The sequence below is a fragment of the Motacilla alba genome, chromosome 4, assembly GCF_015832195.1.
Source record: "Motacilla alba alba isolate MOTALB_02 chromosome 4, Motacilla_alba_V1.0_pri, whole genome shotgun sequence".
Classification (NCBI taxonomy): Eukaryota; Metazoa; Chordata; class Aves; order Passeriformes; family Motacillidae; genus Motacilla; species Motacilla alba.
In genome coordinates this window covers 5,555,683-5,583,420 of record NC_052019.1, presented here as the reverse complement: position 1 = coordinate 5,583,420, position 27,738 = coordinate 5,555,683, and the positions used below count along the sequence as shown (strand labels likewise).

General features: G+C 42.6%; 1 protein-coding gene across 3 annotated transcripts; it reads left to right on the top strand.

Annotated features, from left to right (window-relative positions):
* Positions 1–684: 684 nt before the first annotated feature.
* Positions 685–26,524, top strand: RMND5A (required for meiotic nuclear division 5 homolog A). 3 transcript variants are annotated; one of them, XM_038135627.1, is made up of 9 exons: positions 685–1,036; positions 5,436–5,578; positions 11,722–11,856; positions 12,015–12,115; positions 17,435–17,601; positions 18,276–18,441; positions 20,972–21,074; positions 23,125–23,279; positions 24,787–25,639. In XM_038135627.1, exons 1-9 carry the CDS (start codon positions 895–897, stop codon positions 24,848–24,850), a joined length of 1,176 nt encoding a protein of 391 aa, XP_037991555.1. In that variant the 5' UTR covers positions 685–894; the 3' UTR covers positions 24,851–25,639. The 3 variants fall into 3 exon arrangements, with proteins under 3 accessions (XP_037991555.1, XP_037991554.1, XP_037991556.1); XM_038135626.1 differs by lacking the exon at positions 685–1,036 and adding an exon at positions 1,465–1,793 and having other exon boundaries at positions 24,787–26,524; XM_038135628.1 differs by lacking the exon at positions 685–1,036 and adding an exon at positions 5,051–5,266 and having other exon boundaries at positions 24,787–26,524.
* The last annotated feature ends 1,214 nt before the right edge of the window (positions 26,525–27,738 follow it).

Below are 27,738 nucleotides of genomic sequence, written 5' to 3'. Positions count from 1 at the left end.
CCTGAGAGGCCAGGATCCCAAGGGGCCAGGATCCCGAGAGGGCAGAATCCCGAGAGGGCAGGATCCGGAGGGGCCAGGATCCCGAGAGGGCAGGATCCAGAGGGACCAAGATCCCGATGGGCTAGGATCCCGAGAGACCAGTATCCCGAGGGGCTAGGATCCGGAGGGGCCAGGATCCCGAGAGACCAGGATCCCGAGGGATCAGGATCCGGAGAGGCCAGGATCCCGAGAGACCAGTATCCCGAGGGGCCAGGATCCGGAGGGGCCAGGATCCCGAGGGATCAGGATCCGGAGAGGCCAGGATCCCGAGAGACGAGTATCCCAAGGGGCCAGGATCCCGAGGGATCAGGATCCAGAGGAGCCGTCCCGGCCCCCGAGGCCTCCCGGGCCCGGAGCCCCTCAGGCCTCGGCGTCGCCATGGCAACAGCGCCCCTCAGGCCCCCGCGCTGAGCTGCCCATCTCCCTGCCTGACCCGCAACAGGCTCCCCGTTCCCTAGGCTGACTCCTACGCGCCACCTGACCGGGAAGCGCTTCCTGATCCCACCGGGACACCGGAAGGGACGGCCCGCCCACCCCCGCCGGCGGCGCGCCCGGGCTGCCCGCCGCGCCGCCTGACCGAAAATCACCGCTCCGCCCCGCACTGCGCCGAGGTCCCTCGCTGAGGCGTCCGCGGCGCTGCCTGTGCGGAGCGCCGCGAGGTCCCCGCGTGCCCGCGGCGCTGCCTGCGCGGAAGTGCGGCGGCCCGGAGCGACGGTGCCGCGCGGGAGCGGGGCCGGGGCCGCCCGAGGGCCGGGGCTGGCGGCGGGCCCGGGCGGCGCGGGGGGCCCGGCCGCGGGGCAGCAGGACGAGCAGGACGAGGAGGAGGAGGAGCAGGAGCAGCGCGGCCCGGGCGCGATGGACCAGTGCGTGACGGTGGAGCGGGAGCTGGAGAAGGTGCTGCAGAAGTTCTCGGGATACGGGCAGCTCTGCGAGCGCAGCCTGGAGGAGCTGATCCAGTACGCGGGAGGGCTGCGCAGGGAGATCCTGCAGACCGAGAGTACGTGGAGACCCCCCCCCCCGCGCCCCCCTCTGCCGAGGGGACGCGGCCCCGCTCTTCCCTCCGGGGAGGGGAAGCCCGAAATCTGGGGCGCTGTGGGCCGGACACCCCTGAAAACTTCGGGCTCTGTGGGCTGGGAGCCCCCCTAAGGAGAGCCCCTGCTCCAGGGACCCCCGTCCCCGAGGGCTCTGTGCCGGGGGTGTTCCCCCGGAGCTTCGGGGCGTTGTTGACAGGGAGCATTTGAAGGTGGGAGCAGGGGAGGCTCAGGTTGGATGTCACAAAAAGGTTTTTCACCCTGAGGGTGGCTGGGCACTGCACAGGCTGCCCAGGGCAGTGGTCACCAGCCTGGCAGAGCTCAGGGAGTATTGGGACAATGCTCTCAGCCCCATGGTGGGATTGTTGGGGTTGTCCTGTGCAGGGCCAGGAGCCGGACTCGATGGTCCTGGTGGGTCCCTTCCAACTCAGCATATTATTCCATGATTCTCTGGTCAATCTCGGGCCTCCCCCGCCCCGTGTGTGCTGCTGGAGAGGTTTGTTTGTTCCTGGTCAGCAGCTCTGGCGTGACCCTGGTTTATGTCGGGTTACAAACAGGTCGGCCATCCCGGGGGAAATCCAGAGGAAATACGGCAGAGCCGGCCTCTTTGCTTCCCCCCTCCACTCCCCGCCCCCGGTTCTTTGCTGTTTTTGTCTCTCTTTTCCTGTGTCCCTGAGTTGTGTTCCTTTGCTGTGGCTGGCTTTGGCGGTGGTTCGGCAGGAGGTAAACAAGCCTTGTGTCCGTGTCCCAGCTGATGCTGGGCGCTCGGCAGAGCTGTAAACACGGGGCGTTTGAAGCTTGCGAAATCGCGGAGATGGAGGTAGTGCCCTGTTTGTTGGAGTGGGAGGGAGTGGAGGAGCAGCTGAAGTGATTTACCCAAGGCCGTGCAGGAAGTGAGTGATGGCTCAGGGATTAAAAATAGGAACTTGCAAGCTCCTGAGACCAAACTTGAGAGCAACTGTGCTGCTGCTCTGCTTCTGTTATTGTTTTGTCGGGGGAGAACGTGTTTGCCGTGGTCCTGTGCAAATACAGGTGTGGAGCTCACTCGGGAGTGTGGATAATTCCAGGAACACAAGCACCAGTGTGCTGGAGCTGCTCTGTGTGCACCCAGAAGTTTCTACAGAGAGCAAACAGAGAATTCTGATTGTGAGGTGTTTATTTGGGGTGAAATAAAGCCTGGTCCTTTTGGCATTGTTTTGAACTGCGTTTCAGTAACTGTTACTTGTGCTGTTTGGAACAGCCTGGGCTTGGGCATTGAGGACAGTCATTAAAATATGTGTCTTCACAAACCGAGGTGCTGACCTTGCTGGAGAGCTGTGTGTGACCCTCACTCTTGCGTTGGTCTTCGTTGGGCTGTAAAGGTTTGGCTGTGACGTTCCCGTTGCAGCTCCAGAGCTTTCACTCTCTTTGTAATGAATTTAGAAGGTTCCAGTGTGTGATTCCTTCAGGGTCCTCGTTGGGTTTTCCATCCAAGCTTGGATTTGGCACTGTTCAGTGAATAATGTCAGCACTTACCAAGTGATGCTGTCCCAGAGAGCACATCCCAAATTGGGCTTTCTTTTAGTAAGTACTCTAGAATGAAGCCAGTACATTGTTAATGCACCCTCAGACATCCAGGGACTACAATTTTGGCATCTGAGGGTGAGCTGGATTCATAGGGGTCAAAATTCTTACTATTTTCTTTTTTCTTGAACATGTTATTTGTAACTTCCTGAAAAGAACAGGTATTTTCAGCTTTTACATGCTGTCTTGAGGATTTTTGAAAATGGATGGAATTGAAAGCAGCCAGACATCTTAATGTGAAAGTCTAATTCAGGGCTATGAACTGCAGAAATAGGCTCCTGGATGTAATTTCAAAGGAAAAAAGAAAGAGAAATGAAAGCCCTCACTGCTGAAGAAGAGGTTAGGACAGGATCTGAGAGCAAAGATGTATGAAAAGACCTTAAATAGGCACCGGATCAAAAAGGAAGTGGGTGGAGAAACTTAGAAATTGCCTTAACCTCTAAACTGGTTTCCTTCTCCCCCTCGCACAGTGTATTAAAATGTCTTGAGCTGATTCCACGTTAAAGCCTAAAGGCAGACCAGCTCTATGCTCAGGCCTGTGAATGGGAAGACAAATTTGTTTTTCTTCTCTGCTCTCTTAATAAATCTGTCTTCCTGGAGCAGCCAGGGATTGCATATTCTTGGATGGTATAAGCGTGTCTGGCTGAGTAAACTTGGCATTGCGCTCTGCTCTGTGCTCGGTGTTTGTGGGCCAATATATTTAATTTTTTTTTAATTTGACTGTGCATGCACATCACAGAAGCTGTCTTTCTGTCCTGAATTACCAGGAGGGATGGCTGCAGGCTTTCTCCTGCTGATTTAGTGCAAGTAGCTCATAGTTTGATTGGAGCTGATACAGAGGGGTGCAGAGGGGAAACCTACAGCTCTGATGGCTTTTCCTCTGTAGACATTTTCATTGCTTTGCTGGAGTTGGGTTTCTGCTACAATGTCAGGGACCAATAATTCATTCTTTGCTTGGGGTAAAAGCAGGCACCCATGTGGGTTGTTTGGGTTTTAGCTTAATGGCTTTCAGAAAGTGCATTTTAGCCTTTCTGTTTGTTGGGGAATGACTATTTCCATTTTGCTTGTTGCATAATCTCTGGCTGGTCATTTTGCCATGGCAAAATTCATGAGACAGTTAAAGATCCTTCATGTTATTTTAAGTGTTTGTCATAAAAATTAAAGAGCGACTAAGAAATAGTGATTATTCCTGAAATAATTGTGGGAGATTAGCTTTTTGGAATAGTTGAGTGGAATTTTCAGTTTTAATTTGGGATGTGCAGAATCACTGAAGTGACTGTTTCAGCCCTGTTACTCCTCACTCATCCCCTAGAAAAAACTACAGAGCCCCATTAGCCTTTTGCCCGGGAGATGATCCTTGGCTTCATGGGACTGGAGGGAGAAAAAAGCGTGGTAAAGGTTATTTTTGTTCTTAGAACCCGCGTGGCTGTTGGGAAAATGCTGTGGAAACTTTCCCAGCTGGGGCTTGTGGGGCTGGGCAGGAGCTGTTGCTGGTCACAGGGGGGTGGCTCAGTGTGTGGCAGTGTCAGCAGCAGCTTTCGGAGGGTGCAAGAAGGAAGGGGCCTAGAAAAATGGCTGTGAAATCATCTACTCCCTATGATTGCAGTTTTTTTCTGGATTCTCTTTGCTCTCTCCAGAAACTGGGCTCTTAACTCGCTGCTGAAAGCAAAGATGTGTTAAACTATGAAATCAAAAAGGAACAAACTTAAAAAGCAAACGCGTTTTCCATAAAATCCTTCTTCTAAAGAGATATTTTGGTGATTTTGTTTTTTCACATGAAGGCTTTGGGTCTGGAATATTAGGGAGACATTTCTAAGCTCCTCTTCCACTTCAATTAGCCTTCCCATGCAGTGGAAGGCTGCTGTGTCCCTAAAGAAAAAAATCTTCAACTTTGAGAGAGACCTTCAGAAGTAAGACTGGAAGGGATATTTTTTCTTGTATTTTTTAATCAAAAGCAGGAAGAAAGAACTGAAGTAAAGCACCAAAAAATGTAATTTTTTTTCTGACTCAAGCTTCTCAGTGATGTTTGAGTCAAGGCACAAAGGGTGTGAGCTGTGATGTGGTCAGGGGCCTATAATCCTGTCCTGTTTATTATATTCTTCACAGAGTGGGTCATACAGCAGTGAACCTGTTGGACATCAGCTAAGAAATGTCACAGTTTCTAGAGAATAAATCTCATAACAAGGTCTGCAGGTCCTCCATGGACTGCTTCTCATCCATTGAGGGGAATTGGAGACTGTTCAGAGCTACTGCCACCAGTCAGGGAGCAGAAGTTTCATACAGCTCAAACACAGAGTCCAATAGCAGTGGTTTGTGAGGCAAGAATTAATTGGGCTATCATTAATCCACATTTGCTTGCACCCTCATTTTGCTTGCACCCTGTTGAAGTTAAACATGATGTTCTCATTTACCTTTAGGGGCTGTCTAAAAGAAAACTGATGCTGCTGTAGCTTTGGTATCCTTCTGTTATGTCCTTAGAGATTTGTGAACTGAATGTTACTTTGAGATGTTTATTCATCTGCTGTGACTGAGACACATGAGACCTTTACATTAAATTTTTAAACTGTTGCACTTGTTCAATGTTATTGTGCACCCAACTGGATTCCTAATTCCACAGGAGAATTTTCATACAGGTGAATTCCTCTGCCTCTGCCTTCAGTTAAGCTGATCTTGCTTTGCAGATACTCTCTAGATTGCATTTCTTTAATACCACTTTTTGTCTGTTGATGTTGTTGCATATTAAGAGATTTAATATTAGCATTTGTCTGTACAAAGTTGGTAATTTTCCTCTGTTTTGTCTAGATCAAGATGGGGACTTGTCGGGGACGATTTCACTTGTTATGACCCAGTGTTGTAAGAGAATAAAAGACACAGTCCAAAAACTGGCCTCGGACCACAAAGACATTCACAGCAGTGTATCCCGAGTTGGAAAAGCCATTGATAAGGTATTTGGTTTGTGTTTTGACTGCATTATCACATTATAGCACAAAATTTGGATTTTTGCTGCAATTAATCTGAACTAAATATTCTGTCAGCTGCAGAAGCAAAGGCAAGCCAGTGAGCAGCACAGTACTTGCTTTCAGAACTCGCTGCAGACAGCCTCTTCTTCCTTCTGGGACAGCTCAAATCCCCTGATTTCTTATAGAACATACCCTATGCAAACTACAGCATGTAGAAATATATTGTGTTTTATCAGTTTAGCAAAATGTTTTTTTCAATGTGTGTCTCAGTAAGAAATATTGTTAGTTTTTATGTATGTGTGTATATATATTTCTAGCGAATTGTCACCAGCAGGTAACTCTAAAGTACCATTTTGCTGTGTAAGTGGCTGCCCCATCCCTGGAAGTGTTCAAGGCAACTTTGAGCAATCTGGTCCAATGGGAAGACCCTGCACGTGGCAGGGAGTTGAGCAAGATATCTTTAAGGTCCAATCTAAAACATTCTGTGATCCTGTAAGACCAGAGAATTCTTTAAGAAGGGCATTTTGTACCTCTTACAGGAATGTTACTGGTTTTGGGAGCTTTATTTTATAGCAGTGCTCTTAATGAGCAATAGAGGATATTCAGCATCTCACAGTCTCTGTGTCTAAATATAAGATAGGGCAGCTTATTTTTGGTGCTTTACATGTGAGACATCTGAATTGCAGGTTCAACAACAGCTGTGATAGGATTATTGTACCTGTTTTTGTAGGTAAATATTAACAGTTCTTTGAAATTATACTGAAATGGTGCTACATGTATAGTATACTTTCAGGCCATGCTTTTCTCCCTCTGTTCTCTTGTATAAAAGTAGTTCTGTGTGCAGGGAGTCTGATACTTGCTGTTATGGACATTTTGTGATAGCTTCACATCAGAATGTGGCTCTGACAAGGTCTAAACATTTGTTCAGTACACAGCACCTGATTTATCCTTTGGGAATCTCATTTAAGCTTTGGTAGTAATGATAATCTGCTAAAGCATCATGTAACAATAATGAGATAAATATAATATAATACAATGCTGCATTATTAGGCAGAATATCCATGAAACTTATATTTTTTGTTTATATCTGACTGACCATCGTGGAGAGTTCAAACTTTGTACTAATGGCTTTAATCCACACGTCACTGTTATCCAAAGCTTAAGGATGCATCTGTCTCAAATCCTTGCTGCTCCATCTAAACCAATTAACTAGAGTAAAATTCCATCCTGATTACCAGCTTGAAGCCTGAAATAAATCTATGTAATCTTGTCCTAAGTTTTTAAACTTTCCAATTCTGCTTTAGCAAGTGGACTGTGTACAAATACACTTCCAGGTTTAGCCATACTTTCTTCATTTAAATCCTCTGAGGTAGAACAGCCCCAGGTTGTGTGGAGAGGGTGTAAGTGTTCAGTGGAAATTGGTGATGGTATTTCTTGTAAGCCAAAGAAGATGCTTACAAGCATAATGAAGCTTAGGCCTGAGTCTAATCTCCAAATTACTGCTTCAGTTGTCATGGGAATAGTTTTTCCAGTGTTCTGTCCTGCTGCTTTAAGTTTATGTAGTGTATTTATTTGAAAAATAATAGATGTAAATAAAAACATTTTAAAAAAATTTCAAATATGTTGCTTGGTAAAATAGTAGAAAGGATCTCATTAATCTGCTCTATTCTTGTTGAGTTTCAGCTTTTTTCAGTGAGGTCTTCAAAAATGAGCTCAGCTGGCTGTGTGCAGTGTGCTTGTTCCTCTGGATTTTCAATCTCACTTATTGTCTGTGGTGTTTGCATTAAAAATTAAAAGTAGTGGGAGCTGCACAAGTCCCCAGTTCTGCTTGTAACAAAGGATGTTGTTCTGTGAAGTTCAGAGTACAGTTTAGGATTGTCTCCTTAAATATGTCCCTGGTGGAATTTTTTGGCTTAATTTTCCCCAACTGTAGTATCTTAAAGGGCCTACTTTAAAATATACCCCAAAGTCTAGGCCTTTTTGTCAGATGAATATGTGTAATGGTTAAATCCAGGTGAAATTCAGCATTTCCCTGAACTGTAACATTTGAAGCAAATCTTCCATATGTACCTAATGCAATTTTTCTGTGCTGCTGGAAAATACACTTGGAACCTGCCAGCAAAGTCTTTGTTGGCACCAGAGTCCCAAACTGGAATTGCCCTCCCTCATCCTTTCGCCATAATGTACTTAAGCTTTTACCAGTAGAAGTAATTAAGTGTAATTGATGCAGTGAATTGATTCTCAACACATTCTGGTCAAAATCCTGCTGCTTCCAAAGTAAAACAGTCATTACAATTTAAGGAAGCACAGCCCTTGCCTTGATTCCTGAGACTGGAGTTCTGTTTCTGTCACATGTAAGTCCTCACTTATTTTACAGTCAGATTAACATCTCCAAAACACTGCTTATGGTCTTACTAACCCTGCGTGCTCAGGCACAGATAAACGGCCTGGTTCAAGATTGGGAAATGTGCTAATACTGGTACTCATTTTGTGTGACACAGCCAAGTGGTAGCTGCTGTTGCATGCAGAATCAATAGACTTCCTATTTAGCAAGCTTGGATTGTGAAAGAGCTCGCTACCATTGGCACTATTATCTGCCAGTGGCAATTTCAGGTTAAATTTCTTTTTTTCCCCATATTGGGGCAGGGTTATACCTAAAGAAAAAGTTTAGTCTCTTGGCTGGGCCCTAGACTTGTCTGCCTGCAGAGTTCACTGAGAACAGAAACCCTTAGAGAAAAATGAAGTTCAAATTTGTCATCAAATACATTAAAATCTGAAATGCCAGAGCTTTGTGTGTTGTTTGATAAGTTTATCTAATAAGCTGAACCTCTCTTCATGGCAGTCCTATGCGGATTGCATGCTTCTGATCCACAAAAGGCTACCCTGTCTTCCAAAGAGCATTTTCTCCTTTGAAAGGAAATGTTTGCATCCATTTTTTTCTGTATTGTACTGGCAATTGCTCTGCTTCCAGAGCTCAGCATGTCACTGTTGTTCAGCAAGTTGTTATCAGGTAGCTCATTCATCAGTGTCCCTGTAAATCAGTCACTCTTTGGAATGATTTGAATTCATTTCAAAGCATGTTTGATAGGCTGGTAAATGTTCTCCCTCTAGGAGCAATCTGAGTAGTGGTTAAATGCCTTCATTTAGGAAAGTAAGTGGACTAAAAGGTAGGTCCTTCCATTTTCCCCCTGAATTTTATATCTGTTGTAAGGCCAACATTTTAATCCAGACTTTGTTTTGGGAAAGCAGCCTTTTGCCTAAGTTAGTGTTCGTTTCATGTAAAAACTTGTATATGAACACAATAAAAACCTTTACTGAACATCATTTAATTGTGTTGATGTGAAGAATGGGGCTACCTAAATACAGAGTCTTTGCAAGTTGAACTTTCTTTTATGCGTAAACAGATTGAACAGAGAAGATAAACAAATGTTTTATTTGTATTTTGGGTAAGAATTCAGAAGGGAGGAATGCACAAAGTAATCTCAAGTGAGTAACTGAAGAAGAAAACTGTCCTTAATCATCATCCTTCTTCATATCCTGTTGTGAATAACATGGAGAGTTGTATGTTGGTTGAAAAGGTCCATCTTGTATTTGTGAGCATCTTGAAGTCATCACGTTCTAGCAGTTATTGATAATGTGCTGTAGATTGTGTCATTCATGTATTTAGCACATAATACTGTACATTTTCCCCCCAGGCTTGCAAATTAAGCTTTTAAAAAAGATGTGGTCCTCAGGAATACTAACTGACACATAGGTTATTTTGTGGTTTTCGGGTTTTAAGCTTCCTAGAGTTTTTAACTTGCAGAAATGCTTATAACTATTGAAATCTTATTAAACCCCACGTGCTGTCAGTTAGCATACTGTTAGCATTTACAAAACAAAACTGAGGGTTGTAGTCACCAGCAGATCCTTCATGTGTGACAGTTGTGAAATATATAAGCCAAAGGCAAGTGATAATTTTCTCTGACATGTGGCAGTCACTCACTGTAATCTGTGCAGTCAGTTCCTGAAGCTCCTCGGGACCCAGAGGAAGCAGAGCTGTAGAATCCCACATTTAATACAGACCTCGGAATCGTTTAAAACAAACTAAAAAAAGATTATTGGAATGAGAACCTGATCAAGACTGGGTTGGTCAGAGAGTGACTGAGGTCCTCAGGTTGAATGATGGAACTTAATAACTTCTTTTATGTGACTTGAAAAGATCTAATGGTGGGGTTTTGTAAGGGCTGGAAGGTTTGCTGTTTCAAAAGAAAATGAGCATTTTGTGAGAGCACTGAGCTAATTAGTTTCACCATCTCTGCCCCCAAGCAGTGAGAATGATGTGATAATTTTTGAGGCATAGGTGCAGCTTCACTGGCTGGTAACTGTCCAGAACTGTACAGTTTCTGCTTAGGGGCTTGTATCATTGCTAGGACTTGGAATTGCATGAAGAATAACTTATAGTCAATTATTTTTAGATTAAAGATGATCTACACCCTGGAATCTAAGTAACAAATGCAAGCTTGTGCATCCTGAATCTTACCCCATATCCTTCAGTGCTTTGTTAGTGGATTTGTGTTACCTCCTGGTGGTGGTTGGACACAGAGAGCAGAGTCAGCAATGGTGGTGAACCTTTAAGGATTCAAATGGTTGGCACAAATAAGAACATTATTACTTAGTCTTCAAGATGCTTAAGTTTTTCAAGATACAGCTTAGAGGTGAACAGCATGACAAGGAGCTTACAGATTAAGACACCCAAGTGAAAATGTTATTAAATGTGTGACATGAATCAATGGCAATAATTTAAATGCTCACCTTGCTCCACCACCTCAGAAAGGTAGAAAAGTCAGTTTGCCACACTAAGGGTAATGTTTTACTGAGAGTTTGCTGAGAGCCCTGAAGGAAGCAGTGGCTTTGGAGCTGTGTGGGCAGGGATGAAAAGGCTGTCCCTTTTTCATGATGACACAGAGCAGCATCAAAGGGAACTTAGAGGTGCTGATGAAGGAAATTACTAAGTGGTGAGTAACAGGAAGGTGTAGTGTGAAGTTGAGCTGTGCATGGGGAGATAGCTGGTACCAGCTGGGTGTTATCTGCCCTGCCTGCTGTGACAGAAGCCTGTGTTTGTGTGAGGCTGGTGTTCCCGTGTTGTGCAGGGCTGTGGATCCTCACAGAACCACAGCTCCTCTGAAGTTCCTTCTTGGAGAGCTGTAGTCATCAGAGCAGGCAGCAAGCAATGCACTGGCTTCTAGACTCTTTATTTTGCAAGAGGCTCGTTTTAAGGAGTGGGTGATGATTTTTATTAAAATTAACCTGCTTGCCCTGATCATAAAACATGTTAGCAGTTAAAAATCCTGGTCTGTATCTTGGATTAGAATAAATGTTGCTCTCCTGCTGCCAAGAGGCAAAGTGCCAAGCAGTGCCAAGTGTTACCGAGGAGTCAGCGTGACAATCTCTTTAGTTATTCCTGGAATATGTCCGTAGGCCCCTGGCCTAAAACTGCGTGGCACTGGGATCATCTGGGTTAGTTCTAAAAAATACCTACTGCATCTTCAAAGCTCATCCTGTTGTTGGGATGCTGAGGTCATCAGAGATTTGAATTTCGTTGTTTGGATGGGGAGAAGTGACTTTTTTGCTTTTTCAGCATTGTTTAGTCCCCAGATATGTAAAAAATCCTTAAGTTAGAGCATTACTTGCAATTTGGTGTGCTGTACTGACAGAGATGCATTGATGACTCTGTCTTGATTCTAATGTAGGTGATTTTGTGTTCTCTAAACATTTTCAGTTTTCATATATGGAAAGAGCCATTTCTGCAGATACTTCCTTCAGAAATCCATCATGGACTGGAAACCTCTTTATTAGCTAACTAGATTTCTAACTTTCCAGCTAAACTTGTAATTTCTTTGTGTTATTCCTTGTAGTGAATAACATTCAGACTTGAAAGGAGCAAGCTAAAAGATTTCTTCTTCTTCCTACACAGGAGGTAATGAAGGAAGCTGACATGTAGTTATTTCACTTTGGAGATAATTGAGGGCCAAATGAGTAATAGGCAGAAGGCATCAGGGTGGAGACACAGGTGTCTTGCATGATTAAAGAGAAATGATGTGGGGTGATTTGTTCAAGCCTATTAACTGTTAATTTGTGTGTTTCAGAATTTTGACTCGGACATCAGCAGCGTGGGGATAGATGGGTGCTGGCAGGCTGACAGCCAGAGGATCCTCAATGAGGTGATGGTGGAGCACTTCTTCAGGCAGGGAATGCTGGATGTAGCTGAGGAGCTTTGTCAGGTAACAAGTGTGGATGTTGAAGGTTATCCACTGAGGAAAATGAAGCTTTGTCTTGGCTTCCTCATTTGAATGTTTCAGATGAATATTTTAACTGTCAGATAACTCATTGGTTTTCATGCTTTAATTAAAAAGTGCCCTTTTTTTTTTTTTCTTTTCAGGAATCTGGTCTATCAATAGATCAAAGTCAAAAAGAACCATTTGTGGAGTTAAATCGAATATTGGAAGCATTAAAAGTTAGAGTTTTGAGACCTGCACTAGAGTGAGTCCACTTATTTCTTTTCCTCACCTTTTTTAAAGAATGCTTTTAACAGTTCTTTAGCTTTTTCACTTCCAATACTCTCTTTAGTATATGTGTCCCTGCTTGTCCTTTGAGAGGGGTAGTTAGTGGATATTTCCTTTTTCATCCCCTCTGTGTCACTCCCCATGGGAAGTGATTAACTATGGATCTCTTTCTTAGATGAAGGGCTCACTTTAATCACTTGTGGTTCTGCTTTGAGGAAGAAACATCACTTGGAGGAAAAGTTGTTGGCCAGTAATGGTGCTTGACCTTCTGATGGATCCTTAGTGAGCCTTATTTTAAGAGGTCTCATTGTGAAGGATACCAGAACTTATTAAAGGTGTTGGGTACCATGAAGCTTTTGGGGTGAGCAGAACTTGACTTGGATCAAAGTTCTCACTTGTCCTTCAGTCACCCTCCCTTTGCAGACAAGGGACCAAGGGAAGGGTGGGAAGAGCCTGGGGCTGACAGTGGCACTTGTTAATGAGATTCCTCCTGAAAAAACAATAAGAAACCCCTAAAACCCCCTCATCCTGTTTTGGGTTTTTTTTTTTTTATTTTTCTCAAAAGTAAGAAAAAAAATCAAAACACAAAAAACAACCAACCAAACAAAACAACCTAACCAACTTTAAAGTGATCTTTTAAAAATAAAAACAGTGAAACCAAAACAAATTCAAAATTTGTCTTTCATTCCAGAGCATAGATCATATACTTGAGATAGAATTTTTTTGCATTATTCAGTTAAGTACATTTTTATATTAACAACATTTTCTTTTCCCTTTTACATGAACCAAAATAGGTGTGTCAATTGAGCATTTACTGGCATCCAAACTAAGTGCAAGGACACTCTGATATTCAAACCGTGGTGTTCAGTGACCAAATCCTGGGTGATGCCTCTGGGTCATGCAAAGTTTGACCTAAATAGTTGGTCTTTGAATCTTGTTACCCAGGTGGAAAGCTGGGGTGGTTTATTGCTGTTGAATTGGCTAATTGAAGGAAAGCAACACCGATACTACAACTGAAACAAGATTTACTGTCAGCTACACCACATATATCTTGTAGTTCAAATAATAGCAGAGCTGTGAAGGATAATCCCTGAGGAACAGTAACTTGCTGTTATGACTGTTCCCTTGAAATCTCTAAATTCATTTCAGCTCCAGTTTGCAGTGCTTTAGGCCTTTCTCATTGCTACTGAGTTGTATCATGTAGTTTCTGCAATGTGTTAAATATTTTTCAAACAAAGGAGAAGGCATGGTTGTCCCTCAAAGGAATTTTTATTTTCCAGCTGAATGGGCAGACAGTGGGGTGTATTGTCAGCACAGTTTCTGTGTTGGTCTACCCCTCCCCATCTTATTTCTGTGTATAATGTTTGTTCTGTTTGAACTGGACAGTGCAAAAGCTGTCTGTCTCTCTTGGCTGCTGCTGGGCACGGAGGGGCCTTATTTGTAGTGGTGCTGCTGATGTAAAAACCGTGGCTCTTGGGGAGCATGACCAACATGTGACAAAATGTCGTGGTTTGAGCTCTCTGGCTGAGGAGGTTGTGGGGTTTCCAGCCCCAGATTGGGGTGACCCCGAAAGATGGAAAAGTCTCTCCTCCAACCCGTGCCTTCGAAGAAAGACTCAGTAGTCTTCTGTTGTCTGGTCTCAAGGTTGTTTATTGTTGGTTATCTAAAAGATTCTTCTCCCTGAACTGCTGTGGCCCGTTCAGCAGGTCAGACAAAGGCACTCACTGCCCTCCCAGGGGGCTGGTGCCATCTTTTATATCACACATTACGTGTTACATGTTTATACTTTTTCCCCAATGCCTATCATCTATATTGAATGGTGACTTTCTACTCTAGACCAATCTGTGAGTGCCAACATCACCAAAGACATGGAGGCTAGGAAGGAGAAAGAAGGAGGACAGGGCACACCCAAATCCCTCCATCTTAGAACTCCTGACCCCCACGTACAAAACTTGGACCCCTGTGTACAAGGCTTAAAGCCCCCCTGTACAGCACTCAAAAATCCTTCCTTGCACTCCGTGACTACTTCTACTACAATACCTAAACTTGTGTGTGTGGCTTGTAATTCTTCATACAGAGTTGGTAATTTGTTCCACGGGCTAAGATCAAAACCCCACGTGTGTCTTTGGCTGCATGCCAGGGTCTCAGAGCCCCCTGCCAGCGGCTCTGGCCATCCAGGGCACCCAGAGGGATGTCCTGGATTCCGACAGAGGTAACCAATGCATTAACTGCCCTCAGAACTGCTGATGCTTGTGAAGGTATTTCCCTTTTGTTTCCTGGCAGACACAAATGTTCAGGAGGAGGGATAGAAACCACTGCTGTGTGAATGGCCTCCATATGACAGAGAAAGAAAGTGGCACTGTGCTCCTTGGGCTAAAATTGGCCCCAGTGAATAAAGCTTCAGCGTGGAGCAGCCCCAGACTGGCCCATTGCAGGGTCAGGCTGCTGACAGTGGTGTTGAAGCAAAGTCACACAAGGATGATTAATTACAGTCTCCTGAACCAGGAAGTGGAGTACAGCAGGTTTTATCCATGCAAAATTGTGAAAAGCTGGGATTAAAAGCCAACCAGTTTCTCTGGCTCTGCCAGCACTCTCTGCTTGTGCTCAGCTTCACTCAGTGCTGGAAACAAAACAAACACAGGTGGCTCCTGGTCACTGCCGTGGGAAGGGAATTGTCAGATTAATGACTTTTCAAAAAGACTTTCTGAGCCCTGCTGAGGTGAAGGAAATTAGTATTTGTGTCTCAAAAAAAGGACCCTAACTGTATTTGTTATCCAGGTTTTCTTTCTAATACAAATTTCAACACTTAAAAATACGACCTTTCAGATTTAAATAGAATGTGACTGGCCATAACTTTTTTGTTTTCTCTTGTGGGGTGTGGAAGTTGACTTTTGTAGAGGCCTAGTCTGGCCTTGCACTCTGAGCTGTGTAATCTCTATATGCCTGCAAGATCCCATTACCTTTAGTGACTTTTTTCACTGTAGTTTGGTGCTGGGAAAAGAAATCCAGTTATTTTTCAGGGTGTATTCTGGCCCTTCAGAGCCCAGGTTGGGCCTCTGTGTGAGGTCCTGGTGGAAATGACTTGGGGGTTCAAAGATTTGGCTGTAATTTGGAAAAGAGATGCTCTCTTCTGCCTGTAAACAGCAAGTTTCACAGGTCCTGGTATTTGCTGGGTCCTTGGGGTGTGATTTAAACTTAATTTAATCTTTAGTAGGTTTTGTTAAATTCCTTTTAACATCTAAATCCTGTGTGGGAGCTGAAGGGAGTCCTGTGTACCCATGGTATCCTGGCAAAGTACAGTGTAAACTTCAAAAAAATTCAGATGGATTTGAGTCTCAGAAGTGGAAACACTGAGTGTCATTTTGAGAAGAGGTAGGAAGACAGGTGATGTGATTACTAATAATTTTGGGCAGTTGTAAAGAATATGTGGGTTGAGTGTTTTAAACCTCCCTTGCTGGTTTTTAGTTTTGCTGTTGGAAATAGGATCAGCATGTCCCAGACCCAGCACCTCAGGCCTTGCCTCTGTGGTTGGCTTCTTCTGATACAAATTTGTGCTGCCACTCAAAGACCTAAAAATGGAAAGCCTGCCTAAAAGCTAATTTGGAAAAATAGACTTGACCTCAGCAAGATGAAGTACTCTGTCATGTGGGTGCACATATTGGCAGGGAGAGGATGGAGGCTCTTTTGATGCAATAAAGATTAATATCTCATTGATGGCACTGTGGACTAGTCTTAGTGTTTATTTATGATAGTTCTTTGTCCTTCATCTGCTAATTAGTCTATGGTTGTTAACCTCAGGCTCTTGTTTTTGTAGCTGGGATTGTACTTTTTTGCCATAATATCCTGATTAAACTGCTGATCACACTGAGCACACTGATCATAAAAATACAATTATACCCCCCCAACTCATGAAACCACCCCAAAACCCACTCAGCACCCATGGTTAGTGAGTGTGCTCTTCATTCCTTCCTGGTGGAGATTCAGGAAAATCTGAAACTGCCTGAAATTGGGGACAGTAGAGCTTGTTTTTAGTTCAAAGACTCCATTTTTCACTGTTTCCTACTGAAAGGTTACTGTGTCTTTACAAAGCCTTGCCAGTGAAGTCAGACTCCTGATACTTCCACCACAACAAATTGAAAGTGGATACTGCTCATTAATGCTACATCCTAATGCAGAAGGCTGACTTGCTTTGAAAGCCTTCCCAATACAGTAAGAATGCTTAATTTTCTCATTTTAGTATTGATTGAAAAGAAGCCTCACATACCCTGGTTTTTTTAAGGAACGCAGACTTCCTCACTTCCTTGCTAAAAAGTGAAAAGCTTTTTGCTTAATAGGGCCCCCACAGTGAAAATAGTTGAACTAATTAACACTAATGAGAAACAGATGTACTGGAGGACATTGAAACTTGAGGTTCTTAAGAAAAAGATTGGATTGATTTAGGCCTGACTAAATGGAATCAAAGAAAAAAAAAACCAGTGCCAAAAAAACAAGAAAGGCATGGATAAATTCTAAATAATAATAAAAAAACTTGTATAAAATGCTTTGAAAATTTCAGTTCATTTTACTCTCTGTATGTTTAAGAATTCTTCCATGTTATTTAGGAGCCAGATATTAAGAGTTGTCATGGTGAAAGAGACACAGAAAAATGAGAAATATTTTTATCGTCCATGTAGGAAAATAACACAGAAAGCAAAGTTTAAGCAGGGTAAAGTATAACATTTAAACTGATTTTCCTTCCCCCACTGTGAGATCTTGATAATGTCTGTCTTTGAGGTCCCATAGATGCAGTTCCCCTCTCCAGGGCAACAGATGCACACACACAAACACAGTGGCTTGGACAACATGTTTGGTGTATGAGGACGTTGGAAAACGTTCTTGGTCAAACTTCTTGACGTGCAGCTGAGGAACTGTCAGTAATTGTTAAGATTCAGAGTGCTATTAATTGAAATACAATAGACTTGAGCTATTTCTGCCTTATATTGTGCCTAATTTAGTCCTGTCTTTCAACCAGTGAACGTTGAATTTTGCAGTGCTTAACCTCTACAGCAGCACCAGAATTAACACCGTCCACGTTTTGTGCACCCTGTGTAGCTCCATTACTTGTAAAGGGCCTTGCCATTTTCTGAGGTTTTTTCATTTTTCATTGCTCTGTAGAGGCTCTCAGAAGTTCAGGGAACAGTCACACTTCCCTTGAAATAGATGGTGGATAATAGCTAATTGCACTGATTTCATGTGGTGTGGGCTGACATTAATTACTCTCGTGTCACGTCCCATTGTACCTCCTCACTTCTTCCAGGTGGGCGGTATCCAACAGAGAGATGCTCATGGCACAGAACAGCTCGTTGGAATTTAAACTGCACAGGTTATATTTCATCAGTTTATTGATGGGTGGAACAGCAAATCAAAGAGAAGCACTTCAGTATGCGAAAAACTTCCAGCCCTTCGCCCTAAATCATCAGAAAGGTACATTTTTGGTCACATTAAGGGGATTTAAAGCACTGGGATATGGCACCTTGGAGTAAAACGTATATTCCAAATATGTTTTATTCCACTATTTTCAGTTTGTTAAAGGCTTCTTCTTTTTTGGATTTATCATGTATAACCCTAATCCTTACAATTAGAATTATCTTCTTTCTTCTTTTTTAAGAGGGCTCAAAAAGAATATTGAATGATTGCACGTTTGCTTAAATTTAAGGTTTTTGACTCTTTAAATGAAATGTAGATTACATCTATAGGCCTGCTGCCAAAGTAAAGTGCTAAAAATGCAGAGGAATGTTCTTGGAATAGTCATCTGCTATTTTCTGCTGCGTGGGGTAATACAAAGAGAAATTAAACTTTTGAAAAATGGAGAGCATGTGAGTTAAATGAACCATCTCAAGCTGAATCCAACAAAGCCTATTTTGTTAGGGTACTGTGTGTGTCAGAAAGCTTACAAAAAAAGTGAACCTGCTAGAAGCAAATTCCCAGGCAGCACACCCTGGCAACTCCCCAGCCAAAAAGTAGCAGGAGTAGAGCTCTCCTGGCTGTCAGGGCTGTAATTGTTTGTGTGTATCTGCCTGTTTTCCATGTGAAAGCTCCAGCTGGAGACACAATCTCTTGTTTGTTGTACAAACTCTGCTGTTCCTGGTCCCTCCCAGATATCCAGGTTCTGATGGGCAGCCTGGTGTACCTGCGGCAAGGCATCGAGAACTCCCCGTACGTTCACCTCCTGGATGCCAACCAGTGGGCTGACATCTGTGACATCTTCACAAGGGATGCCTGTGCTCTGCTGGGCCTCTCTGTGGAATCCCCTCTCAGTGTTAGGTAGGCTGCTTTGCTCTTGCTTTTGAGACCAGGTACTTTGTGGTTTGGTTCCTGTTTCTTGTTGAGGATAAAAGAAATTACTTCTAATTAGCTTGCCTTACATGCAGGGTATAGTTACAATTACAAACAAAATCTGCAAAGATTAAAAACCAGAGGTTTCTTTCTGCTGGACTTCACCCTGCATCACTGCAGCTCAAGAGGAAGCGTGCCTGGATGGAATTTATCTTCCATAGTTCAGACATAACTGCTGAAGATGAGGATGGCAATCAGCCAGTTATTCCCACAACAAATGTGTGACAGCTGTCCCTGCTGTTCAACTGAAAAATAACCCTGAAAATGGGGCCGTGATTCCATCAGCATTTGATAATTTTTTTTCCCTGTACATTACTAGTCATCTTCTTAAAAGAATGCTTAACAGTTATGTTGTGGTTTCAGCTGCTAAAATTTCTAAATTGTCTGCTGGGCCTCTTTTGCAAAGAAGAAAGAGGCACTTAAACTCAGTAGCTAATCTGACAAAATGCAAATCTGTAGGAGGCTGTTGGAAATATGAAGAAAACCCAACCTAATCTCCTTCTAGCTTCTTTGAAGATAAAACAGATCAGCTGCTATTTAGCCTTTGCATGTCAATTGCTCCAGTACACTCCCCTGATGTTCTCATTTTCATTGAAAATGTTATACAGAAAATAAATTATATATATCTTTCTAGGCTGGATTTGGTGCTTAGCAGAAACTTCACTGCTTGTCTTTTTTTTTTGTTTGTTTGTTTGTTTTGGCTTTATTTTTTCTTTTTACTGTTTCCATTCACTATTGTTAGACTTCTGTGCTTGGTTTAGAGCTCTCACATTGTTAAGCCTTCTGCTTTTCCTGTTTGTACCTCAGTCACAAGATATAACAGAAACAACAAAGGGAGCACTTCAGACTAACTGTTTTTCTACAATAAACTTTCAAGTTTCAGTTTGAGTGCTTTATAGGTATTTAGAGTTTAAATGTTTATTTTTTCATCTTCCTCTCGTTTCATTCAAATAACCAGCAGTCCTTTAGATTTTCATTGCTCATGCACTGATGCTGCAATGCAGTTTTCAGAGCAAATGGCCAAGAGATTTTCAGTGATGTGGAAAATCCCTGTTGCTGATGTTTGGAGGGGTGGGATGTTTGCTCTGCTCCTGGTGTGGCATTGATTGTGCTGAAATGTATTTACTGTGTAGGTGCTGTTGATGCTCTTGTCATAAACAAGAATGTTTCAACTGGTGTGACCTTGTAGTGCTGCAGACCCTTTAAACAGGCTTGAAGTGAAATCCCTGCTGTAAAATATTTTGCTTTATTGAACATGAGTAGTGGGCACTTTCTCAATGCTGATTGGCTTCTCCAGTGTTTATCTAATCCTGTACAGGCCTCCTGGTCTGAGTTATTGTGTGGAGACAGCAAAAAAACTCCTGTGTTATGGAGGTTGTGGTTTGGGGTCTTGAAGGACTACAAGAATTTCAATTTACTATTCACCTGAGTTTTTGTATTCTGAAAGGGCTCATCAGAGATGTTTTCACACAAATACTATTTGTTAGACTTCTCACAGGGTTAACACAGGGCTGAATTAACAAAAAAGCAAAGTGTAAGGGTTAAAATGGCCAATTGGAGGTGAGAGATATAATTTATTTATATATATATATATATATTTAGCTCAGGCAAGAGATCCACAGGTTTTAGGTAAAGGCATGACTTATGTAGACAATAAAACTTGCACAAATAGTAAAATAATCTGCCAAACAGAGCAGGCTGATAGCAAGGTCAAATCCTGTTTCTGTTGCTGGTGATTTCCAGTACTGTCATTAGACTTAAATCCATCAACTCATCTGTTAACTCATGGAAAACTCTGTCATACTTTCTTTTGTAAAATACTGAAATATTTCCAAATAATGTGCTAATTTCTGGTAGTGGGTAAATCCCAGAGGAAGCTGAGCTGTTTGGGACACAGACTTTGGGCAGTTTTATACTGCTGTTCTTGTTACAGGCCCTGGTTTCCTCCCTTTCCTTACCTACCTGCTTTTTCTACATTTCTTTTCTTGGTTTAAGGTGAAGGTGGAAAGACACGTTTCTTTACATGATAATTATATATAATTAAAGGATTATGGGTTGTGTGAACATGTGGGTTACATGGAAACTCTTAGGCTGCACGTTTTCCACCATAGCTGAGAGCAGCCTCCTGTATAAACTAATGTGATGTCTTCCTCCTGTACAGCTCAAAATCAAAGTAGGTGGTAGAAGAAATCAATTCATTATGAATCTTAGAGGAGGGATTAACTGTTGTTTTCTGTGCAGAATATAGTACCTGAGGGCCCAGCCTAAAATACATTAATAACTGTTAACCTGCTCCAAAACTCTTGCTTGTCTGTACTTCTAAGCTCCCTCCAGATATAACAAGATGTAAATGAAAAAATTACAAAAACCTTGTCTCCCAGTTAACCTTTGAAATAGAAATGTGAAAAGTGTTGGTTTCCTAGCATACACCTCATATTAACATGTCCTTTTTCTGCAGTTTTTCAGCAGGTTGTGTAGCATTACCGGCTCTAATCAACATCAAGGCAGTAATTGAGCAGAGGCAGTGCACAGGGGTTTGGAACCAGAAGGATGAACTCCCGGTGAGTGAGGGCTGAGCTGCCCCTGGGGCAGATTTCTAAGGGCAAATGCTGTTTTCAGGTTTCTCTTGTGCTGCATGTTACAGGATGTTTTACATGGCCACCACCTCCAGCAGCTCTGGGGCTTGGGGCTCTCTGCTGCACAGGGCCTGGGGCTCACAGACCCCCCCAGACACCCAGACACTGACCCAGCCAGCCACACAGGCTGCCCCAGACACAACACTGCCCTCAGCAGCTCCCACACAGGACTCACCTGAAACATAAGTACAGACAGCCAAGATCCCTTCCTCTTCCTTGGCTGGCAATGATTGCCATTCACCAGTGAAAGCACAAGCTCCAGACTCACAGGCAGACACGTGCTCATGGATCCTCAGTTACAGCATGGCCCTCCTAGCCCTTTGACACCCTTTTCCAGCTGTTCCTCCTCAGTCTTCTTCCCCTGCATTTTCCTCCTATAGTTTGTGTAGTTCTGCTGACCCCCTCTCCTCAGAGACCCTCAGGTTTAGATTTGTATCTGTTGCAAAGTCCAGGTTTGGTTGCAGTTTCTTGATGACCTCTCAAGGTTGTTTCTTGTTATTATCTCCATTATTTTTGTCCATCAGGTTTGTACCTCTCAGTTTTTTTTGTTGCCCTCCCTTTCACTTGTTATCCCCTTTCACATTGGAAGGGTCTTTGATAAATGACCTTAAAGAAACTGATGCTCTCACCTTCGACTTACCCAGAGATGTTTCTGTATAACTAGAAAGAAAATGGATCCCACAGAGACACACTCACTTCCCTTAGCTGGGCTTGAGCTCAGTCCAGGGCTTGCTTTGCACCGGCTCTTTATCAGGCAGACAGGAGATGAAAGAATTAGTGCTGCATCTGGGGACACAGGAGCTGGGATCCAGTGCATTGTGCTTCCAGCACATCTCGTTTAGATCAGTTGAAATGAAGTTCACTTGTTATGAAACCCCAGTTTCCCTTTATAGCTCTTGCCGAGCGTGTGCAGCTCTCCAGTGACCTGCTCCTGATTTGGAAAGGAAACTTATTTAGTGCAAACTGGGCATGAACTGAGTTAGCCTCTTCCACTGCAGCTGGAAGAGATTCATTTATAGAGTAAGGAGGAGTGCTGAGTTTTCTCCCAGCTGTGTTTTCTGTAATGCTGAGAGTGTAACCTCTGAGTGTGACAGATTCCTGCCTTGCTGTCCAGCCAGGAATGAATAGCTAAGGAGCATTTGGAAAAAGATTCCTGTCTGATGCAAATCAGTTAATAATACACATGTGTCTCCTTGCATTTTCTAAACTGAAGGGTCTCTAGTGTCTTCTGCTAATGCAGTATGGGGGTGGGAAACCTTATTTTCCTTGTACAAAGACAGATTAAGTAGCATGAAAAGGTCACATTGTCGGGTTTTGTTGAAGGTTAAACCTTTGAACAGAGGACTGCTCAGAGCCAGGTGAGCTCCGGTGTGATTTTTGCAGTTCTCAGTTAATTACTGAAGCCACGGACCTGTTCTTCTCTGTTACACGTTCCTTTTTGAAATAATTTTGTACTCATGGCAAGAGCTGTGATGCCCAAGTATCTCTGTGTTGGTACTGAAAATTAGTGATTGTGATAGACTTCATTATTCACATGACAGCAAGGGGTTGGCAGAGCCTTTCAAGAAGCTGTAGAACATGAATATAGTCAATCCAAGGGTTTTTCTCTTTTTTAATTTCCCCCTAAAATGAAATCTATAAACTGCTTTTTATTTCCTAGCCAGTGATTTCCAGAAAGTCTTGATGGGTTACCAGCTCAGTTTTCCTGCCAGGGCATAGATCTGCAACAGAATTTACACTTGTCCCTTGGCAGAATATGCTGTTTTGTTGTTACTCCCCATCCCCAACATAAATCACCATTTTAAGATTACAATTAAGTCATTTTGGCTGGGAAGTTGTCAGGCATCCACACAATGGATTTTGTTGCTTTCACAGCTGAATTGTGAAATCCGTTAAATAACTGCCACGACCTAAAGGGATTTTATCTGGGAATGTAATTTCCTGAGATGAATTTTTATGTTAATTTCTTTCACAGATTGAAGTGGACCTCGGTAAAAAGTGCTGGTATCATTCAATATTTGCCTGTCCCATTCTTCGTCAGCAAACAACAGATAATAATCCACCTATGAAATTAGTCTGTGGTCATATTATATCCAGAGATGCTTTGAATAAAATGTTTAATGGCAGCAAGTAAGTACCATTCTTTTATTTCCAACAACATATAGACAAGGACACATCTTAAAACTAGAATCCTGTGTTTTGGGAAAATTTGAGTCCATAATTATGTGATTGGTGGAAGCTTGTTAATCTTGGAGAATGGCTTGAAAGCTGCATAAGCTGGGTTGGTGCCCTGGAGAAAAGCATTATAAACCCTCTGATGTTGTTGAAAGTGAGCTTGCATGAAGGAATGCAGCAAGCAAAGTAATTTTTCACATTGTTGCCACCATTGTGTTGTCTTAAATTCCAACTGGAAGGCTTTACACACACAGTTTTTCCTTGGGAGCAAGGTTAGTAATGCATGAAAAATCTCTTAAAAATAAAATTAAACCTCCAGGGGAAATATGGCTTAGTAATTGAGTGAGAAGGGGAATTAGAACTGTGGAAATACTCCTCCTTAGATATCTGTGGGGTGCTTCAGGCTTTTGGGGAGCAGGAAATGGGAGAGAGAAATCTCTACAGATTTTCTGGAGGAAGAACAGTGGTTATTTGGATTGAATATATACAGCTTCTGTGGAGGCTGTCAGCTTAATTTAGAGCTCTAAGTCATTTTGGGAAATCCAGTGTGAAAATAAGTGAGGCTATGAATGAAAATGTCAAGTGATGTTTGCATTCTGTGCCCTGTTAGAAAAGCCTTAAGGGATGCCTTTGTGGGTGACTTTGGGTGGCTTTAGCCATTTTAAGCTGTAAACTTGCTGCTGCATCATTCCTGTCCCTGATCACTCATTCCTGGTGCTTTCATTGATCAGTTTTACTGACAGCAGTGCTCTGATATTGTTAACTCTGGAGGGGTGGGTGGAGGGAGAAGGTAAAATGCCCAAACGTAGGAGATGGGGGGCAGAATGGATCAATGCTTCAGAATACAATCAATTTCTTCAAAAAGAAGAAGTACTGTAAGTGGGTGGGATTGTATGAGAGACCTCAGCAGGGAGACCAGGGTGACCCTTCAGTCAGAGCCTGCAGGAGCTGATCTAAGTGGGTTGGAAAATCACAGCATTTTGGGAACCAGACACTAAAATGAACTGGATATTGAGGAAGCCACAGTGAAAGGTACCAGCTGATTTAAAATTACTGCAAGGCCAGGCTGGATGGGGCTCTAGGCACCCTGGTCTAGTGGAAGGTGTCCCTGCCCATGGCAGCAGGGTTGGAATGGGATGGTCCTTAAATCCCTTCCAGCCCAAACCATTCTGTGATTCTAAAATGCAGTAAGCAAATCCACAAGTAGAAATAATGACTACAGAGAAATTGCTCTTTATATAATCTAATAATTCAGGGGCTTGTGGGTGGAAGGTGAGAGACTGTAACTAGAAGGAGAAGCATGGTAAGTTCTCTCTCAGCTCAAGGTGACTTTTCATGGAGCCAAGTAAAGTGTTATGGCTTAAGAGTGCAGTTGTTTCCTGCTACAGGGGGGAGACTCAGTACCTTTAATGCTCTGTTGTCACACATTGCCCCAATTCTAACACGTTGTCTTTGTCCCCAGATTAAAATGCCCCTATTGTCCAATGGAACAGAGCCCTGGAGATGCCAAACAGATATTTTTCTGAAGAAAAGTTACATTATGCAGTTTGTAAGTGACACTCTGGATTTCAGGTGCATTTCAGGAGAAGTAAAACACTCTTGTTCCCTTTTATGCAGCAGACTGAGGACTCCTATGTTTGTATAAGCTAATGCTACAGAAACTTTGCCAACATTTAGTATATACATACCAAGTGGAAATGCTACAGAAATATTATTATCATAGGGCTCTACTATACTCTTGGTCTCCATACCTGATCAAGTTACTACACCAGCAGTTGTCATTCAATGCAGGTTTTTGTACTTAATTATAAGGTGACTTTTTACTTTTTAAAAGCAGAAATTGATCACCCCCATTTGTTTAATATTCTTCCTGCTATTATTCTATCATTTTATTGATAACTGTCATCTTAGAGAATGTTTGTGGACAAAGTTTTATTTCCTGTAATGTGTACATAATTAAAGGTAAATACTTCAGAAAAAAAAAGTTTGATAAATTGAATAGTCGTTATAAAACTAATTTGTATTTTTTTCGCTGAAAATGCTGTGATATATTCTGAGTTTTTCTTTCAAACATTTTTTCAACTTTTACATAGAATTCAAAGTAAATGTGCATATATATAAAGTATATAAAATATATAGCCCCAAGGGGCTACCTGTTGAAATCCATCACTAATTTGTAAGGGTGATGTGTGGCTAAACTGCTACTGGGGCAGAGAGGGAATAGGAAATCCTGTTCCTCTGGTTTCACAATTGAGAAGCGTTTGTGTAAGAGAACATTCAATAAATTCTGAAGTGGAAATGCTTTTAGTTGATGACATTTGCTCTCTGGCCTTTGTAGTCATGTTCTTTGAACTTTGTATTCAGGATTAGGCTATAAATGTCATGTTGCTGTATAGTTTAATAGTCATTATAGTGTGCTATTTATAAACAGTTACCAAAACCAAATAAATTGTAGAAGTATTCATTGTTAAATGGGGGGAAAAGCATGTTCTGATGCAATCTACTGATCACGACTCTGCACTTGGCAGAAGTGGGCCCTACATCATATATTAGGAGGTAGCAAGTTTTCTGTAGCTTGAGAACACTTTGCTTCTAGCCTTGTTTTTGTAGTAGAATATTACTGCCATTGCCACTTTCTCTGCTAAATTTGTCATATTGTTGACTAGGTAAATTTGTACTCATAAAGGAGACGTAGATCACGGCAGTTAAATCTTTTTTAGTGTGCATATATTTGTATTTATTGCACTGTCCTATAGTAGGGCAAGCAGCCATAAGGCATGCAAAGCTACATGTAAAATTATATTTCTGTATTGTGTAGTTAAAAAAACAGCAACCAACCAACCCCAAGCTTGTCTGGTTGAACACTGACACACTGGTTGAATGCACTAGCACAATGCACTACAGAGAAGACCGTCTTTGGGAAATCTACACCTTTTGAATTTGTCTGTCACCTGACTGGAGAGACTGAGTCGGACTCTTGTGGGATCAGTGACAATGGACAAACCTACAGAGACATTATAAAGTGAGGAGCGAGTCAAGGCACACAAATTTTAAACTTCAGATGTGTTTGATACGTGTGAAAAAATACAGGTGTGTGATTTTCCACAAAACTTACGTTGTATTCACACTGAGTTCCAAACAGCCGCGTTACCAAGTGGTGAAATCAACAATAAACGGGTGAGGATATTATTTTCCATGTAGGCTTCCTAGTCTTGCTGAAATTGCTTTGAATATTTTCTTTTGACTGGAATTGCTTAGTGCTTTGGATCTATGTGAAGTAATTAAAAACCCAACAAACCCAACAATGACAAACCCCCACACAACCAGCCTGAAATACGAGTGCTGCGTCTGTCTGTGTTACACTGATGGTATTGTAGCACTGGTGTGAATGCCAGTAAATGTTGATAGCTTAGTGCTCAAGGATGGAACAGCTATGAAATGGAAGTAGGGTACAAATTCACCTTGGTTATTAAATATCAGCTAGGGCATGTTATGGATCCATAGCTAATTCAAAAACTCTTTTCATCAGATCATTGCCATTCTTTCCCTTCCTGACTTAAAAATCCTTGCCTGCAGTTGTGCAGCTCCACCAACAGATGATGCTCACGGTTCAGTACCCAGAGCGTGTGTGCTCACCTTGCAGGGAGGCTGTGCTGGGCATTTGGGAAGCAGTTCTGCAGTTTGGTTGGCACAAATAATCCAGTTGGTCCTGTGGTGAAGTGATGTGGGTTCTCTCCTGCTACTGCCTGCTATGCTTCTGGTAACTGGAGAGCAGGTTTGCAATGGAAAAGTGAATAAAACCCTGTGGTTTCCATACTTAAAGTATAGTTGGCATCTGGTACAGGTGCATTGTCCCTAGTGGGGTGGAAATATCCACAGTAAAAAAAGTATTTGATTTTGCAGGTACCTGTGATGTGTCTCCATTTCACTTTTGGACCAGATTGTGAGGCCTTGGTGTAGTCCCTGAAGTAGCCCTGTGTGTCCCAGGTGCCTTTTAGTGCTGCAGGATGGCAGTAAAGACACTCAGTGTGTTTGTATCTGTATCCAGATTAGCGTGGCACTCCTTGGGCTGTTCTGGGATGGCAGCTGCTGCTCCTCCTCTTTGCAGGCTGTCAGAACAGCAGCCCTGAGCAAGTGCACCCAAGTTAGTGGTGTGGATGGGCATCCAGTCAAGAATTTTTTTAACATGCTTATATAAATTTTAACTTATGGGTGCTTTGAAAGTAATGGATGTTTATAAACTTGATTTTCATAGCAGCTGCTTGTTTGTAGTGTCAGTTCAATGTCTATTTATAGACTTGGATTTTAATTTTTGCAAATGCCTTAAATAGGAAATGTTTTGCGAGGTGTTCTTGTGGTGTTTCAGGTCTGACTTGTGTTATAAAGCATTATCAAAAACTTCAAAAGAGTAGGA

What these genes read in the sequence shown, in the direction of transcription:
- RMND5A (XM_038135626.1), top strand. Translation starts at nt 1,610, where the DNA reads ATGTCGGGTTACAAACAGGTCGGCCATCCCGGGGGAAATCCAGAGGAA. An exon ending in TTGGAAAAGCCATTGATAAG is followed by an intron (nt 5,579 to 11,721) that starts GTATTTGGTTTG and finishes TGTGTGTTTCAG; the next exon opens with AATTTTGACTCGGACATCAG. An exon ending in TAGCTGAGGAGCTTTGTCAG is followed by an intron (nt 11,857 to 12,014) that starts GTAACAAGTGTG and finishes TTTTCTTTTCAG; the next exon opens with GAATCTGGTCTATCAATAGA.